A 17637-nucleotide genomic window follows, 5' to 3' on the forward strand; every position below is an offset into this window, starting at 1 on the left:
TTAGATTGCAAGCCCTGATTTGAAATATATATAAAGGAGAACTCTAGGAACTGGGAAACCTAATACCCACACCTCCTGTGTGATACTAGTTGTATCAGATAGAGTCGATTCTCCTTTAACCTTAGGTTTTTCATGAAACCCTGTAGGTTAACGACTTAAAGACTTCATTGGGATTGTGAAGCCAGACCCAACTGTCTTCTCTGTAGTTCCGTGATCTGATCTTGCTGTTTCTATCGTGTTTGAGTACAATCGTAAGATTGGCTTGAGATTTATATCTCCGATTTCGCTAGTCGATTAAGATTATTGTGAGGTGATTGATATTTCTAGGTTGTTCTTCGGGAATATAAGTCCGGCATATCAATTGGTTCCTTTCACCTTGATTTATCAAAAGACGCAATAAAAACTCATAGGTATTTTGTGGGAGACAGATTTATCTATTCCGATAAACTTTTCTATGTGAGACAGATTTTTTTATCAAGTCTTCGACTTTGGGTCGTATCAACTCTTAGTTGTGGGTGAGATCAGCTAAGGGAATCAAGTGTGTCGTATCCTGCTGGGATCAAAGACGTAAAGATCACAACTGTACCTTGAATCAGTGTGAGATTGATAGGGGTTCAACTACAGTCCAGAACAAAGTTAGTTTGTAGTAGGCTAGTGTATGTAGATATGCTTAATACAATGTGGTGTTCAATCTGGACTAGGTCTCGGGGTTTTTCTGCTTTCCTCGTTAACAAAACTTCTAGTGTATGTGTTATTTATTTTCTCATTATATTTTGTTATATAATTGAAATATCACATGTTGTGTGTTGAATCGATCAATTGGTAAGTTCAACCTTTGGTTGTTGATTAAAATTGATTGATCCTTGAACATTTGTCTTTGGTACCGTTCAAGTAATCTCTCTTATATTCAATCGGGCTCGCAAATTATTATTTGTTTGATTGCGGATTGAATTGAGAGATTGAGATATAACTCTTTGATATACTTTTTATAAGATTGAGTCTAACTGTCTAGTTGATTCTCTTGTAAGTATATTGGAGTTAGTCCATACAGATTGTTAAGCGAAATATTGGGTGAGGTTGCTAGACCCCCGCTTTTTCACAACTATTCTTGAGACTCCAAAAATCATCATCCTCACAAATCTCAAGATAGATACAAGAATGAGATTTCCTAGAATCAGGTAAAGGAGTGAGAAGTATTCTCACTATGAATTACGGGAGAAGAGTTGTACAAGTATTTTGTGCGTCTGACTCGTGTATTCCCTTCTTTCCATTGATTATAACTAATTCCAGAAGAATTAGTTATAAACCCTTTAAAATCCATTGAAAGGATTTTTCGGAGGACTAAGTCTAGGACCTCTAGAGATTGGTTCCAGAGGAGAAGAGTTGAAGGACTTCCATTTTCTCGATTTAGACTTGCCAGACTTGTTCCTATAAGTACAAGAAAAGTGTTCATTTGTGGCACACCATTAAGAGGAACTTGCAACATGTGATGATTTGTTGAAAATATATCATTCTTATAAGAATTCTGGTTTTCTGTAGGAAGGAAATTCACTGTAGATGTCGTCAGACGATTTTCTCCATTGACAGTAGAAGGAAGCAAATTATGAAGATCTGAGATTTGTTTCTTTCTAGCAAAACAATGAAGAGCAAAGTGATTCTTTTTCCCATAGAAGGAACAACATCGTTGATTAAAGACATAATTGCCTTGACTCATAACCTTTTCCGGCACATGCGAATTTTGCAAGTGATTCACAGTGGGTAATTCCTTGGAAGGAATTTTCTTCGTGCTGGGTAAAACCTTGTGAGTATCAGAATAAGCTACAGAGGATGACTTACTCATCAAAACATAATTTTCCTTTTTCAAGGTGTTACATTGTTCTTAGGCATATCGAAGAGATGCAACAAGTTTCTCTTTTTCAACACGATGACTGTTTATTTCTGATGAAGAAGCCTTGATTAAATGCTCTTCTCTAATTGAGTCCTCTCTAACAGTATCTTCAAGCATACTAATCTTTTCACGCTGTAGAGTAGTTTCTTGAACCAACTTTTCAATATTGTTAGAGAGAGATTCAATGAAGCAATAGAGTTCAGTTCTCTTTCAAGAGATTTCTCAAATTCATCAATGAGCTGATCATTATTCTCTTCCAGAGTCTTGATTAGAACCTTGGAAATCAACGATCTGGTGACTTCCATTTTAGATTCTGATACGATGTCAATTTTCTCGTTTTTCCCTCTGGACTCGGAAAAATCTGCTAAGGAGTTATCCTTTGAGTGAAACCCAAGATTTTTGGCATAATCAGAAACTTTGGAAGACATCTCTATGTACGTAGTTTGTGAGATACTTCTTAGGTCTACAGAAATCAGATTGCTATAAAAACAGACTTATTAGGTCTTAAATGTGTTTGCCTGCTCTGATACCAATTAAAAATGCGTGGGTCTAGCAACCACACCTAATATTTTGTTCGGCAATCTGAATAGACAAACTCCAATATGCTTTCAATAGAATCAACTAAACAGTCAGACTCAATCTAGAGAAAAGTATATCAAAGAGTTTTATATCTCTATCTCTCGATTCAATCTACAATCAACAAATAGGAATTTGCGAGCCCGATTGAATATAAGAGAAATAACTTGAACGGTACCAAAGACCAATGTTCAAGGATCAATCAATTTCAATCAACAACCAAAGGTTGGATTTACCAATTGATCGATTCAACAAACAACATGTGATATTTATATTATATAACAAAATATAATACGGAAAAGAAATAACACAGACACCAGAATTTTGTTAATGAGGAAAACCGAAAATGCAGAAAAACCCAGGGACCTAGTCCAGCTTTGAAATACCACAATGTATTAAGCCTCTACAGACACTAGCCTACTACCAATGAACTTCAGACTGGAATTTAGTTGAGCCCTAACCTATCTCACACTGATCAAATTACAATTGTGCTCCTTACGTCTCTGAACCACAGTAGGATTCTACGCTCTTGATTCCCTTAACTGATCTCACCCACAACTAAGAGTTGCTATGACCCAAAATCGAAGACTTGATAAACAAATCTGTCTCACACAAAAAAAAAAAATTGGAATAGATAAATATGTCTCCCACAGAAATACCTACGAGTTTTGTTCTGTCTTTTGATAAATCAAGGTGCACAGGAACCAATTGATAAACCAGACATATATTCCCGAAGAACAACCTAATATTATCAATCATCTCACAATAATCTTAATCGTATGGTAGTGAAACCAGATATTGTGGAATCACAAACGATGAGGTGAAGATATTTATGACTACTTTTTATCTTGGCTATCGAATAATCAATCTCAAGCAAATCTTAGAGAAGATAGTACTCAATACGATAGAACAGGGCAAAATCAGAACACGTAATTACAGAAAAAATAGTTGGGTCTGGCTTCACAATCCCAATGAAGTCTTTAATTCGTTAACCTACAGGGTTTCGTAAAAAACCTAAGGTTAAAGGAGAATCGACTCTAGTCGTAACTAGTATCACACAAAAGGTGTGAGGATTAGGTTTCCCAGTTGTTATAGTTCTCCCTTATATAGTTTTCAAACTGGGTTTGCAATCTAAGTTACCTTGGTAACAAAGCATTCAATATTCACCGTTAGATGAAAACCTGATTAGATTCAAGATAATATCTTTCAACCGTTAGATTGAACTTAGCTTGTTATACACAAATGAAATGTACCCTCATTTAGGTTTGAGTAACCGTACCTAAATGGATACACCATGTTGGCTCAACAGTAGTTAACCGAGGTTAGCTATATGAACACTCTCATATCAACCTTATTCGTCTTAACCACAACTAGTTCAAATGACTCAAATGAAACTAGTTATAGAGTTGTTCAATTGCTATATTCTCATAGAAGTATATAAGAACACAATCGAAGAAAAACTGGTTTGATTCACTCGAATCAATTCATGAACATTATAGACACGGTTTGCAAAGAATGCATTCCTTAATATATAAATGTATTAGTTCATGAGCCAACCGATTTTAGAACTTTAACCACTCAAGTATGCATACGGGTACGCATACCTAAGTAGTCGGTCTGAGTTTGGGTTCGCTAGTATGCGAACGGGTACGCATACCTTAGTACACTTCCAAAACCCATCAGAAATTCCCGGACCTATACCTTACACAAGTATGCGTACCGGTACGTGTACTTGCTACCCGTAATTCCACAACTACAAGTACGCGTACGGTCATGGATACTATAGTTCCGGTCATGGATCACATACATGCAAATGCATACTATGTTCATAATCCAATAGTTCTAAACTCTATTTCAATCATTGGAACTTTCTTATAGGATGACAATAGCCGTTTTCACACACTATTAGCATCAAAGCAATTTTCAAGCTATTTAAATAATCATAACGATAAATTCCAAGTCTGCACCAAATGATTGTATCACACAAACCATGTAAGATGTTACTCGACGATTTTCACATGACCATCTTTTGACTTTCGTCAAGAATATAAGATGAACTTGGTTGAAGAGAAAGCTTACCAACACACATTTTAGAGAAATATGTAAGCGAGTTAAACTCAGCTCGAAATCTCAAATGTGCATAATCGAATACTATATAGTAATACGACTTTTGTCTCAATATAGGAGATAGAGTAGAAACAGACTTTCCAAGTGATAGATGAGTTTTAGTCTCCACAGACCTTTTGTTTGATGAAGTTCCACAAGCTCTCCTTAGTAGTTATCCATCTTCAATTGATGAACGCCGTGAAGTCTAATGCTCAACTAAAAAATCTATCCTAGTCCGAGACATCACTATAAGTAGACTAGAAATCAAGACTTATAGTTTTGATCACTAACATTGACAAACAATCTTGAGATAGCAACGCTTCCGAGTTTGACCGAGTAGTGCTCCAACATTAACCAAATGCCATAAATGGCAGTTAATAGGCACAATGTGGTCTTTAAAAGGGGGTGTAGTCAAGAGATTAACACAACCATTATCAAGTTTACCAGGAAAGGAAAAGATTTGATAGAGAAGAGAAAAAAATGGAAAACTCTGGTGACAATCTTCCTGTTGATCCTTCCCTTTCAACATAGTATAATCAAGCCAAAAATCTTGCATTCTCGCTGAGAGATAGTGAGATACAGAGGTTGGGGGATGAGATACAAGAAGAGATAAACAGGCGTGCACAAGAATTAGCCCGTCGTCGGAGAGAAGAGGAGGAAGTTGATGCTTTGTATGCTGCATGGAAGATAAAGTATTTTGAGAGAGTAGACAGAAAAGAGGAAGAGAGATCAAAGAAATCACAAAAGTGTAAAGGGTATGAGAGTGCAACTGAGAGCAATTCTGAGGGTTTTGACAATGGATTTGAGTATCCAGTTAAGCAGATTGATACCAGTGAAGAGCATTCAGATGCCGCAGAAGAGAAAGAGATGATGAAGAGGTATCATGAGAGGAAGCTTCGCAGGAGGTTTGAAGATAAGAAATCCAATCCAAAGATCTTTGCCAGGACCATGCGTGAAGGAGAATCCAGTGATGACGATGAAGAACTCTTAGGTGCTGCAAGTGATAAGGATGATGAGGATGGAGATAGTGATGAGAGTTCGTCATCAGATGATAGTCAAGTTTCTCCTGCATCATTGGGCAATGATTATAGTGCGTAGTATGAAGAAGAGGAGAACTGAAGCTACGATGAAGAGGACTTTTAGAAGTTCCTTTTGGGGTATCGAACAAGGCCAAATTTTCAGACTTTTGAGAAGAGTTTGAAAATGATTAACAAGTTTTTTCCAAATTGACTTTCTCGATACTTGCTCCTAGTTTTCTTGAACTTACTTTGGATGTTGGCGGATTTGATCTTCTGCTTTTTAACTGTTCGTCCGGCTTTATGAGAAAGTTTTATGGTTTGTTGGTGTTGATAGGTGGTGGTGCTTATGGAAGTTGTGAAGTAGGTGATGAAATGTTCGTAACCTTTAGGGTCAGTAGTATCTTGATGTTTTTTGTGTCTGTGAAACTCTAGAGAATCGATTAACTGAAGTTGTTGATGGTGTTCACTTTTCTTTTCTTGTTTTGTTTTAGTTTCAGTGTTTGGACTAGTTTGACGATCTAATATGTGATGTTTATTGTAGTTCTTTTCCTGCTTTCAGTAAAGATCGAACTTGTAGTGCAAATGCTAGGATTGATAATGATCTTGATGAAGCAAATTAGAAATCCAATGATAGAAGATAACAGGCGATTGATTTGAATGTTACTAGGTTTACTAAGAGGATCTAGGAATTGCATCAGAAAGAAAATTTGCACACTTAAAATTTTTGAACAAGCTTACGTCATGCTGATTTAGCAGAGCTCCCATCTACGTGCTTATAGTTTATTTCCTTTTTGGTGGTATCAATTTTATTTTGTTTTGTTGGTGTAAAAATTTATTTCAACTATCAGGTCATTTTTATTTTAAAAAAATATTGCAAATAATTAATCCACTAGGGAACAAAATAAACAGTATAAAATTTTAATATTAAGAGTTTCATCGAAAGATATCCATCTTATTGTGTGATTTGAAAACATAACAACATTCATTAAGCTATAAATGCTTCAGAATCAATAGAATAAATTAAGCTATAAATATTGATAAACATGATAATAGTGGAGACACATGATTTTAACTTGCTCATCCTTTTTCAATTAGTTATCACTTCTGTCTGTTCTTTTTGCTCGACCACTTCATTTTGTTTAGAGAGGATATGCTCATCTTGCTTGACCACTTCATTTTGTTTAGAGAGGACATGCTCATCCAAAATGAGTATAGTCTTGTAGATCATGGCCTTAACCATGTTAGGTTCAGGAACCATCTCATTCACTTTCTCGTACTTCACCGACCACTTTACAGTACCTCCTCCTATTGTTTCATCCTTTTCTTCAACTTTATCATCATCACCTTCATTTTTAGCACTAGTGATAGTACTAATCTTGGGAATAAGTGTGAAATTAGGCTCATAACTTTTGTAAAGCTTTAGTAAATCACCACCAATAACACTGTAAGTTATAGTTTTGGTTACCTCATCCACACTTCCTAATTTTTTCTTCTCTTCCATCATAACAGGAGCCTCTTTAATCAATGTACCTACACATAAATAAACAAACCAGAAAAAGAAAAAGAAAAAACCTTATTAGTGACGAAATGTATGTGCCATGCAGATCTGACTACCACATAACCAAGACCCTTACCAAAGTAAATTTGACAGGAAAAAAAAAAGTTATGCCTAAATTGCGATCTTACTCGGATTCATTTTCCAAAGGGTAACGGATCCATTCTTTTCTCCATCTACATCTTCAACTACTTCAATACTTGTATAAGTCTCTGGTAAAACCTCAGGAAGAATAGAAGACCAAGTTTTCAGAGCTTCCCAAAACTTATCTGCTGGGCTTTTGAATTCTACTGCTAACTCAAGTGTACTCACAACATTAGAAACAACCATTGTTATGGATGATGATTTGTGCTCAAAATATGAACTGAGATTAATACTTAAGAGAATATGCTAAGGGTTGTGTGTTGAACTGCAAGAGGTCTAAGTGTGTGTATAAATAAGCAAAAAAAAGAAGTTGCTACCATTTAAGGCCCTCACCAACATATACAACGCTCTAGTTAATATTATGATCTCTCGGTTATCTGCCCAGATTAATTAACTGAATGTGGGTGGGATAGAGAAAAAAAAATAACAACCAGTACTATGTACTTGCGTAAACTCTTAAATTCAACATTGATAATCCCAACGGCGTAAATGGAAACTCATAGACAACAAAGCTGGTCAAAATTGAAGGGAATGTCACCTTTTTTTCTTTTCTTTCAATGCAATACTACCACAAGGCAGTTGTTACACATGGCCGGTCTTGCAGGAACTAACACTACCATGGTGACCCAGAATTTTTCTTATTACCTAGTAGTAGCAGTAAGTTTTTCTTTTTCTATCTTCTCAGGAGCACCAAACCAGGCTATTAACGTGAGGAGTTGCTTGAGTGGTGGTAAATACCACTTTATAAAAATCATCCTTGAGTTTCTTCAAAATCTCATCTGGCTTTCTCAAAGTATTAGTTTCAGGGTCGTAACAAGAAAGAATCACATTGTACCACAACAAACCTTTTTCGGTATTCGTTAGTGCAAATGGCTCAAGCCTGCAGCCGTAGTCTTCCCATGCTATACTAAACTTCTTAAACCAATCCGAATCGTCGACCCTGTGCTGTTTCTGTGCACATTTGACAGTCTTCCTATACGTGGACTCCCAAATAGCGATATGTTCACTCGGAACTACTTCTGGGAGACACAAATTCCCTCTCAATTCCATGAGCCTGACACAGCTACTGTCACATAAAAGAAAAGGTATTGATGGGTGCAATTCAAACGTCTCCTGTTCCAAATCAAAAGCAAGAATCCTTTTTGGTTGCAGTCCATTGGATTGATCCATCCAGTAAAGAGCTCCATCCGCAAAAACACCCACTGACGGTAAAAAACCCTAAGTAAGGAATATCGCCTTCTTTAACCATAATACTTTTGTTTCTCCACCCAGTACCACCACCCCTGAGGGTATACACCCGAACATTTGCAGGCTGCGAAGGATCCACGCAGATACTAACAACCTTGTACTTGTTACTAGAACGAACGTAACCGAATCCAATCGTGTTTTTCCTCCAACAAGTACCGATGTTCCATTTAATAGTCGTCTGAAGTTGAATGTGCTCTCCAGTGACAGGATTGCAAACATAGACTTTTGTTTCATCGTAGTAGTTGTCGAACATGTTGTAAGCATAACAAACCAACCCGTTGCAAGATCCAACCATGAAATTTTTGAAAGCAGATGGTGGGATGATTAAGCCGTGGTCTAGCTTCGCAAGTGCTCCATCGACATGTTTATCACTATTTTGTTTTGGAAAGTAGAATTGTGCTTCAATTTCACTGGCCTTATTACGGGCTGAAACCTCATAAAGTAAACCCATCTTGGGTTCAGGCATCAAAGTACGCCATGTTCTGCATACTTCTCTGCATTGCAATTGCAAGGCTATTGGTAACCTAAAAAGTATGTTTTCTGTGATTTCTAAAGGTATTTTCTCCATTGGATTGAATTGAATGAATTTTTCTTTTTTCTTTTTGCCTTCCTCATGTATATATATATATATAGGTTTATTATTATTACCTTAATTGTTGTTTTAGGTTCCGATGCGCAATCCTTTGACCATCTATGACCGGCCGCCATGGACCTACACCCATATTTAGGCATGTTTGTATTATTTTTCTCTGAAAAAATTACCGTGAGACTTCATGATTTTTTTTTTTCTTTTAATTTACAAAACTAGTCATAAAACACCAAGGTAAATAAACTTGTGGTACAAAAACTCCACCCATATGTTGAGAGTTATAAGAACTCAATTTCCCCCAAAAGTGATATAAAAACCCCAAATTCAATATACTAATCTAAATTAGATCTTTTCAAAATCTGAAAATCTCAGTCGTACCCTTTTATTATCGTTCTTCCTTCATGATATGTATTCATTTCCCTTTATCAAACGATTACCATTCTAGATCTTCTATCACACCGCCTCTGTCTCCGCCACCTCCTCCTCCTCCTCCCCCGCCATCAGCATCAGTATCAACACCTCATCCTAGTATTCCGTCACCACCACTAAACCCACTGATGTGTCCTGATCCACCACCTCAACAACTTCTCTTCCTTCTCCTGCACCATTACCAAACCCACTGCTATGTTTTGATTCTCCACCAAATTTGAAATACAAATACCAATTCAATTAAGATTAGGTATTTGTGTTTTGTGCTAAACCGATTTGTATTAATGATGAAGGCGGTGGTGGTGCTCCAAATTATAGAATTTTACTGAAATACCTCCTCCTTCTCTGATCTAAACTTCAATTCCTGAACACCTCCAAAAATCACTGTAGAAAAAGTTGAATCACAATGATGATAATCATCATATCATCATATATTGTTTAATTTGAAGAAATTTCACCTCATCCTCAACTAGTACAAGAGGTGCGTTTCATTTTAGGGTCTATTTTGTATCTAATTTCGAATTAGAACGTAATTTCTAAAGAATTTATTGAATTTGGTTTTAATTTATGAATCCCAGCTTTCAAGGATACTAGTCAATATAAGTGAATTGGGAAGATTAACATCACAATGAATACCCGATGGTACTGGAAATTGGCCTAATGTATGGAAGGTAATCAGTTTTCTTGTTAATTTGTAGTTTGAAAAATGAAGTGAATTTAAATTAGGTTTTTATAGGTAAATAAAAATGAATTTTTATACAAGGAGAAATGTTTTGTTGTAAATGTTATTGGAGATAGGTTGGGTTCTAGATGAAAGGACAACTGCATCACTGGCATGGTCAGATGAGGTTCACAGTATGAGAAGTCAAATTATTGTCTACTTGCAATCTATACTCTGTAAATTTTAGATTGTCAATGTTGATTTGTTCATCGGTATGTGGATCTAGTTGTTGATAATGTAAATGGTGATGCTGGTAATGGGTGGAGGAGGGAGGGGTGCAATTGTATGTTTATTTGGTACTACATTATAAGTGATACAAAATAAAGATGTTAGTCATGTGCGTGTAGATCTTATAGTCATACGAAGATGTATTTTTGCTTATTTGAGTTTGATAAAATAGTGCAATCGAAAATTTTATTGATACAAATTTTATTGTATATTTACAGATGATTTGATGTTTCAGTTACTACAGGCAATGCGTGCATCATTACTGAGCAGTGAGAGGTCTGATTCTTGGTTACTTTTGACATCCAATGACTCATCAAAGTAAGAGTTATTTGCTTAACTTCAATCTAGTTTCTGAATACACCAAATCTGTTTGTGTAGAGTTTGAACTAGCCTACTGTAATACCAGATGTGAAGGTATTTCCAATATTATGGCCTTGTTATTTTAATCTTTTTAACTTATCTAGTGTGTGGATATTATTATCAATCATAATATATAGTCGTGTTGAACTCGTGATGCTAAGTATTACTAACAGGCATGTTTTTTTCATGTCCAAAACATTTATCTGTGATAGCTGAGTAGAGTTTAAGCTTGTTTGGTATTGTTATCAAGATACATAAATGTCGTGACAATTATTAGCAAATCTAATGTTTATATATTGTTCTCTAGCAAATGCACTAAGCAAATTATAATGCACAAATAAAATTATTAGAGAATAAAAATGCTTGAGAAATATTCATCTCTATGAAATCAATTATTACGGAGGTGGAAGTATTTGGTGGTGGCAGGTGGTGTTTTGAGTATTTGTAAGATGGTTCATGTGATAGTTGTTGGTCTAATCATACGTGTTAGTTGCATAAAGGGGTTACATCCACTGATTAGGGATTAAGAACAATTAGGTTCCATGCTTCTTTCTTCCTTAGTTCGTAGGGGTGTTAAATTGTAATCTCATTAGAAAATGCAAGTGTTTACCAACTATTTACGTTGAATTTTGCTTATTTTTGTGTAGAAACCAATTTTGAGCTGAAACTAGTTTTGGTTTCATAAATCTATGGTGAAACCAATTTCGTTTTCATCTAAATTTGGTGAAACTGATTTTGGTTTCATCTAGTTTTGTTTTATTTTTTTTGAACTTTTATTGGTGAAACCAACGTTGTTGGTGATAAGTAATTTTCTATTGAAACAAGTATTTGTTTCATCTGAATTCGATCAATATTTTTTGTTGTATTTCTTATAAAGGATATTGACTTGTTAACTTTATGTGTTTTTTTGTTTATCACCAGCATATAGCGACAGCTAAAGGAAGCGAAATTTGTGTTGTTCTTTTATTACTAGATAATGGAGCTGATCCAAATAGCAGAGGTATGTTTAAGCTTAGATAACTTATATACTTATTTTACTGATTCGAGTTGTTTTAACTTTTATCATTTTTTGTAAATATTAGTTCTTCCTTTTGCTTGTTTAATTGCCTCTTGTCCTTAAAGGCAATTATATGTCGTCGCACAAAATTTTATTTGTTTGTCAATTCATTTCCTGCAAACGAGAAGCTATCCACTCCGAGTTGTTGAGTTATGATGATAACTATATGAAATAAGTCAACATTTTTATTTTATTTTGGAAGAAACCATTGTTGTTGGTTCCAATACTCGAGTGTTTTAACTTGCATTTGAACAAGTTTTGGTTCCAAGCTAGGACAAGATGAAATATATACACTATCACAATAGTTCTTAAAAAAAAAATTGAATTCAGAAAGTGTTGGAAAAGGCAAATTAAAACACCAAGTGAGCTTCAATGATGAGATGTATCTAATAGTGTTCTGATACTTGGTATGTAACATGTTTATGAAATATTGTTCACTCGCTCCATGTCGTTTCCTGTTACTTTTAGTTTACAGAAATTTCAATTTGTTTTCTTGTACCTTGTTGGAATTCTCTTTGCATGCATAAAGATAGTTTCAAGTGTGCAAGACCTGCTAGGGATTCAAGAGTACTGCCCTAGTTCGACCAGCTTTCATCGATTATGAAACACTCAAGAGTACATTTTTGATGAAACCAATTTCGGTTTCATCTAAATTTGGTGAAACCGATTTTGGTTTCATCTAATGCCTTAATTTTTTTGAAATTTTTCGGTGAAACCAACGTTATTGGTGATAAGAAACAAGTATTGGTTTCATCTGCATTTGATCAATATTTTTTGAGTTTTTGTTGACGAAACTAAACATAGATGAAACCAAAAGCAGTTTTTTGGTGAAACCAGTTATAGTTTCATCAATTCTTTTTTTTAGTGATATAGAGATGGATTGTTTTTTATGAAACCAAACAGTTTTTTGATGAAACCAGTTTTGGTTTCATCAATTTTTTTTAGTGATACAGAAATGGATTATTTTTCTAATGAAACCATACAGTTTTTTTTTTATGAAACCAGTTTTAGTTTCATCAATTTTTAGTTACGAATGTGATGGTATTGGTGGTTATGGTGCTTCTAGGGGAGGTAATGGCGGTGGTGGTGTTGTTGACATCGGTGTTGGCTGGCGTTGGTGGAGGCTAGTGGCGGTTGGATTTGTTGGAGGCGGAGGTGGTGGTGGTTTTATGAATATTTGGTGGTGGTGGGTGGTGGAGGTGGTATGTGTGCTGGTTGGTGGTGGTGGCAACGACGATGGTGGTCGGCGGTGGTGGCGGCGGTGGTCGGCGATAGTGGTGGCGACGGCGGTGGTCGGCGGTGGTGGCGGCGGCGGTCGGCGACAGTGGTGGCGACGGCGGTGGTGGCGGCGGTGGCCGGTGGCGGTGGCGGTGGTTGGCGATGGTGGTCGGTGGCGGCGGGCATCGGTGGTCGGCGGTGGTCAGTGGTGGTTGTGTTGGTGGTGGTTTGTTGTTGGTGGTGGTGATAATATAATAAAATTTAAAGGTGGGGTTGATTTTTGTTTTTGTTAGAGTGACTTAAATACAAGAAGGGTAGTATAGACAGTTTATGTTAAATGGGGTTTTTGTGAACAATTTGTTTTGGTGGAGTTTTTGTGCATGGATAGTGACACCTTTGGGGTTATAACTCGCAGCCCGTTTAATTTAACATAAACTTTTTTTCTTTTCTGTTAACTAGTTTTTTGCCCATGCGATGCACGGGTCGGTTTCTTGTTTATGGAATATTGGGAGGTTGTCACAAAAAAGTACTACAAAATGGGTAACAAATCAGTAATTTTTAAGTTGGTGTGCAAGGAAATAAAATGAACCATTAAGGGATAAAATAAATATAAGTTCCAGAGAGATAATGCAATGAAAGAAACTTCTTCTTAGAATTCTTTTATATCCTCTTTGTCCTGGCCGCGAAGCATTCTTTTCAATCCTGGCAAGGAACCATCGTTGTTTTGAAAGTGTTTCCTCTTTATCTTGGTAAATAGTATCATAACTATTAACCTTAAGGACCATGGATCTTTTATCCAGTTTCCATATTGAATTCTAAAAACCACGTTAAAAATATACGTCTTGTCCATCAACCCTTAAAATTGCACCAAGCTTCTTTGTTATATCATAAGAACAAAGACTGCATCAGAAATGTGATCCACCCCCTATGAGACGAATTTTACCTACATGCACCAGCAAAGTTAATTGTTCATACATCACATTATGTTATTATGTCAAGTAATTTTTTATACCTATAATGGTTTAATTGGCGAAGCCAAAGACCTGCATCCAATGCAGTATGACTGATTATATTTGTGTACAATTTTCCTGTAACATTTGCATCATTTCATGTAATATCAATTCTTGACTTTAACCAAACTAACTACTTTTGCTTCACATAAGAGTGTTTTGCCCTGCATTATTAGAATTCAATACAACAAATGAAATAATGGCTGAGCCGCTGAGCAAGTTTGTTAGAAACATGCGTTGTTTTTTCTAGACTTTCCTTCTTAGACAGAATTGTTGCTATAACAGATTTTTGAGAAAGATTCTCTTCTTGAATTCATGGTCTTAACACATAAGCAAGCAAGAATTAAAAAATTAATAAACTATCCATATGATACTAAATGGAAACCTCATCTCCAATAAAAGCAAACCCATGAACCAACAATAGATAAATTGAATAAATAAGGATGAACTAAAATAAATACTAAAGAAGATCAGAGATAAGAACTTACGTTGAGAAATGGAAATTCATATCTCAGCCTCTGTGGCAATAGTAACAATTGTAGGAATGAAGACAAAAGGGTTTTTTCTCATCTAGAAGACGAAACTGGAAAGAGATTACTTACAAATAAGATGATTAAAAGTCCATGTCCATTTATTGATATTTGCAAAAAAAAAAAAAAAAACAACGAAAGGAGATTAGACAAAAAAACAAACAAACAATTAACACATCGACAGGTTCCTGTCAGACTGAGACTACTCTCAACTTGTACCTTCCCTACATTCTCATGAAACACAAAAATAAAGAAGAAAAAAAACATCAATGGAATTTAAGTCGCGTCGTGAACAGAAAATCATCATGGGTTTCGAAACGCGCCGATAAGTAGCAATATCTTGACCTCAATGACCTTCGGATTTCATATTGAATGTTCTTTTCTCTGCCAAACTTATGTTATAAACTAAAATCTTGTAGAACCACAATCTATTGTCCCAGGTGACTTGCTGATAGTCCCCGAAAGGGTGTATAAAAATGAAGCGAAGAAAAACGCGGGCCTATAGTAATACCGCAAGTGCACGGTCGTCGGTTGTAGCTCGTGCAAGTACGGGTCGATCCACAGAGATCGGGTGTGTTTTGGAAAGTGTTTTAGCTATTTGGGTTCCTAAATTGCTATTGGGCTATGAAGCCTTTTGGCTTAAACTGGGCTTTGAGTACTAATGGGTTTGTTCACAATAAAATGAACTGAGCTTGGGCTCAGTTGGTCTTTGAAGTGTACTAGGCTTTGGGCCTTTGATTGAGCTTTGGGCTCAATTTCACCCTAACAGTGAAGTGGTCTTTCACAGTAATTGGGCTTTGGGCTTCTGGAATGAAATGTACTGGGCTTGGCTATTGAACTGGGCTATGGGCTTGAGTGCACAGCAGAGCAGATGCAAGCAGTAGCAGCTGGGGCTTGGCAGAGGAAGAGAGCAATGCAGCAGTAGTGCTGCAGCAGACAACAGCAACAGCAGCAGCAGAAGGGCAGCTGCAAGGGAAGTGGAGTGGCAGCAGGAACTGCAGAAAGGCAGCAGCAGCAGCTACAAGGGAAGGAAAGGCAATGCAGCACAAGTGCTGCACAGCAGCTGCAGGGTAGTGGAATAAGAGAAATGCAACAGAGTTGCAGCAAGCCAAGAAAAGTAGCAGCAATAGAGGTAAATCAGCAAAGAAGAAAACAGCAAACAAAATGAACATGGAAATGAAAGTAAAACAGTGACAGAAACAAAGAACAAAGCAACTACAAGTATAAAACAGTGCAAGATGAACCAAGGCCTAAGGCCAAGGGCAGGGGTGATAAAGCTGACAGAGCAAGGCTAGGCTAAGGCAAGGCAAACAAAAAGAATGGGAAGAGAATTAGCTTGCTATGAGCACTAATTTCTCCCAATGCTCAATCAACAGTGCAACCTAAGCATACACAAATAGAATGGCAAGATAATCAGCTTGCTATGAGCACTGATTTCTTCCATTGCAAAATAAGTTCAATGCTTTACAGGTATCTAGCCTAGCATTCCATCAAACTAACAGCAAGTTTAAACATAACAGGAACATTAACAAGAGCATCAAGCATTAACAGAACTTTAACAAAATTGAACTAACAGGATACTAACACAACTAACATGAACATAACTGAAATTAACAATGAACACATTAACAGAAACAAAACAAACATTTAAACTACTAAACAGGGAATGTAAATTGCAAAACCTAAATTGAAATTTAAGAACTGAAATTAAAAATTAACAGAACTTGAAAGTTCTGGACACTGGCTATTCCAGCATAATTTTTACAACACACCCACACCCATATTTATAGTTCACAACATAATTAGGGTTCTACCCATTTTCACCCAAAATATTAGTAGCTAGGGTTGGTGATTACTCACCCAATTTGATACAATCACTCCATTTTGATGTCGACCCATGCTTCTATTTGTCCTTCTCTACCTCTCCATGCCTTCAATTGCTTCTCACTTTCGACCTAATTTACCAATTTTGCACGCTAGGGTTTCTGATAGAGAACGTGCAAAAATTGAGAAAATAGGTGGCTAAGGAGAAGGGAACAGATGGTATTGGTTGCTTTGATGGACGTGGTGACAGAGAGTTGGTGGTGGTGTATGGTGGTTTCTGCAGAGGAGTGGGTGGAGGAGAAGGTGGTGACAGTTGCAGGGAGATGGTTCTGCAGAGGGGTAAGGTGGAGAAGAAAGTGGCTCGATGGTTTGGGAGAAGGGTGCGTTTGGGTGGCTGGTATAGGTTCGGTTGCTAGGGTGTGAGGCGGGTCCATCAAGAGATGATGTTTCGTGAGATGGGCCGCGAGATGCGAAGATGGTAGGTAGATCGGATGGTGATGCGGAGGCAAGCGAGGAGCGACCGTCGGATTTTTTGATACAACGAAGTTAACGGCTCTAGATGGGGTTAGGTGTTGTAGTGTAAGGCGGAGATATCAAACGTTGATGAACAACAAGGGAGCGACCGTTGGATTCAACTACCATCTAATCTGAAGGCTTGGAATTTCAGCGCTGTGGTGCTTGGCAGAGACTTCAGATTTTGATGCTCTATGAAGGAGCGACCGTCGGATGCTTCTGAGAACTGATCTGATGGCTGAGAACGGAGGCGCTTTTGTGTGTAGAAAATGAGGTTGTGCGCACCATTCTTCGCGGCTTCCTTGCGTAATTTCTCCCGGCTTTTCACTACTTTTCTGCTCTTTTCGCTCCGCGACTCATCCGAACTTTATTTATTACCTAAAAATGCAAAATTAATTAATAAAAATATTTATTCTTGAAAACAATGAAAATACAGAATATGGGATAAAATGTAGAATTAATGCACAAAAGATGAGTTAAAATGCCAACAAAAAGGGATAAATATATACAATATTTGGCACTCATCAAATACCCCCAAACCTGAATTTTACTTGTCCTCAAGTAAAACAAAACTAAGGAAATCCTAACTATACCACTGTCGCTGGTCTCTCGAATGCATTTA

At 36.7% G+C, this 17637-nt stretch overlaps 1 protein-coding gene across 1 annotated transcript; it reads right to left on the reverse strand.

Moving 5' to 3' along the window:
- Positions 1-6523: 6523 nt before the first annotated feature.
- On the reverse strand, positions 6524-7563 carry LOC113304699 (MLP-like protein 423). Its single transcript, XM_026553842.1, has 2 exons — positions 7276-7563; positions 6524-7119 (listed from the first exon to the last, which is right to left on the reverse strand). The coding sequence occupies exons 1-2, from the start codon at positions 7472-7474 to the stop codon at positions 6677-6679; spliced, it is 642 nt and encodes a 213-aa protein (XP_026409627.1). The 5' UTR covers positions 7475-7563; the 3' UTR covers positions 6524-6676.
- Positions 7564-17637: the final 10074 nt, after the last annotated feature.

This window comes from Papaver somniferum, chromosome 8 (assembly GCF_003573695.1).
Source record: "Papaver somniferum cultivar HN1 chromosome 8, ASM357369v1, whole genome shotgun sequence".
NCBI classification, from domain to species: Eukaryota; Viridiplantae; Streptophyta; class Magnoliopsida; order Ranunculales; family Papaveraceae; genus Papaver; species Papaver somniferum.

Bases quoted from the DNA above. Each gene is read 5' to 3' on its own strand.
- LOC113304699 (XM_026553842.1), bottom strand. From the start codon at position 7,474: ATGGTTGTTTCTAATGTTGTGAGTACACTTGAGTTAGCAGTAGAATTC. The intron at 7,120-7,275 runs GTAAGATCGCAA...ATTTATGTGTAG, and splicing joins CCTTTGGAAAATGAATCCGA to GTACATTGATTAAAGAGGCT.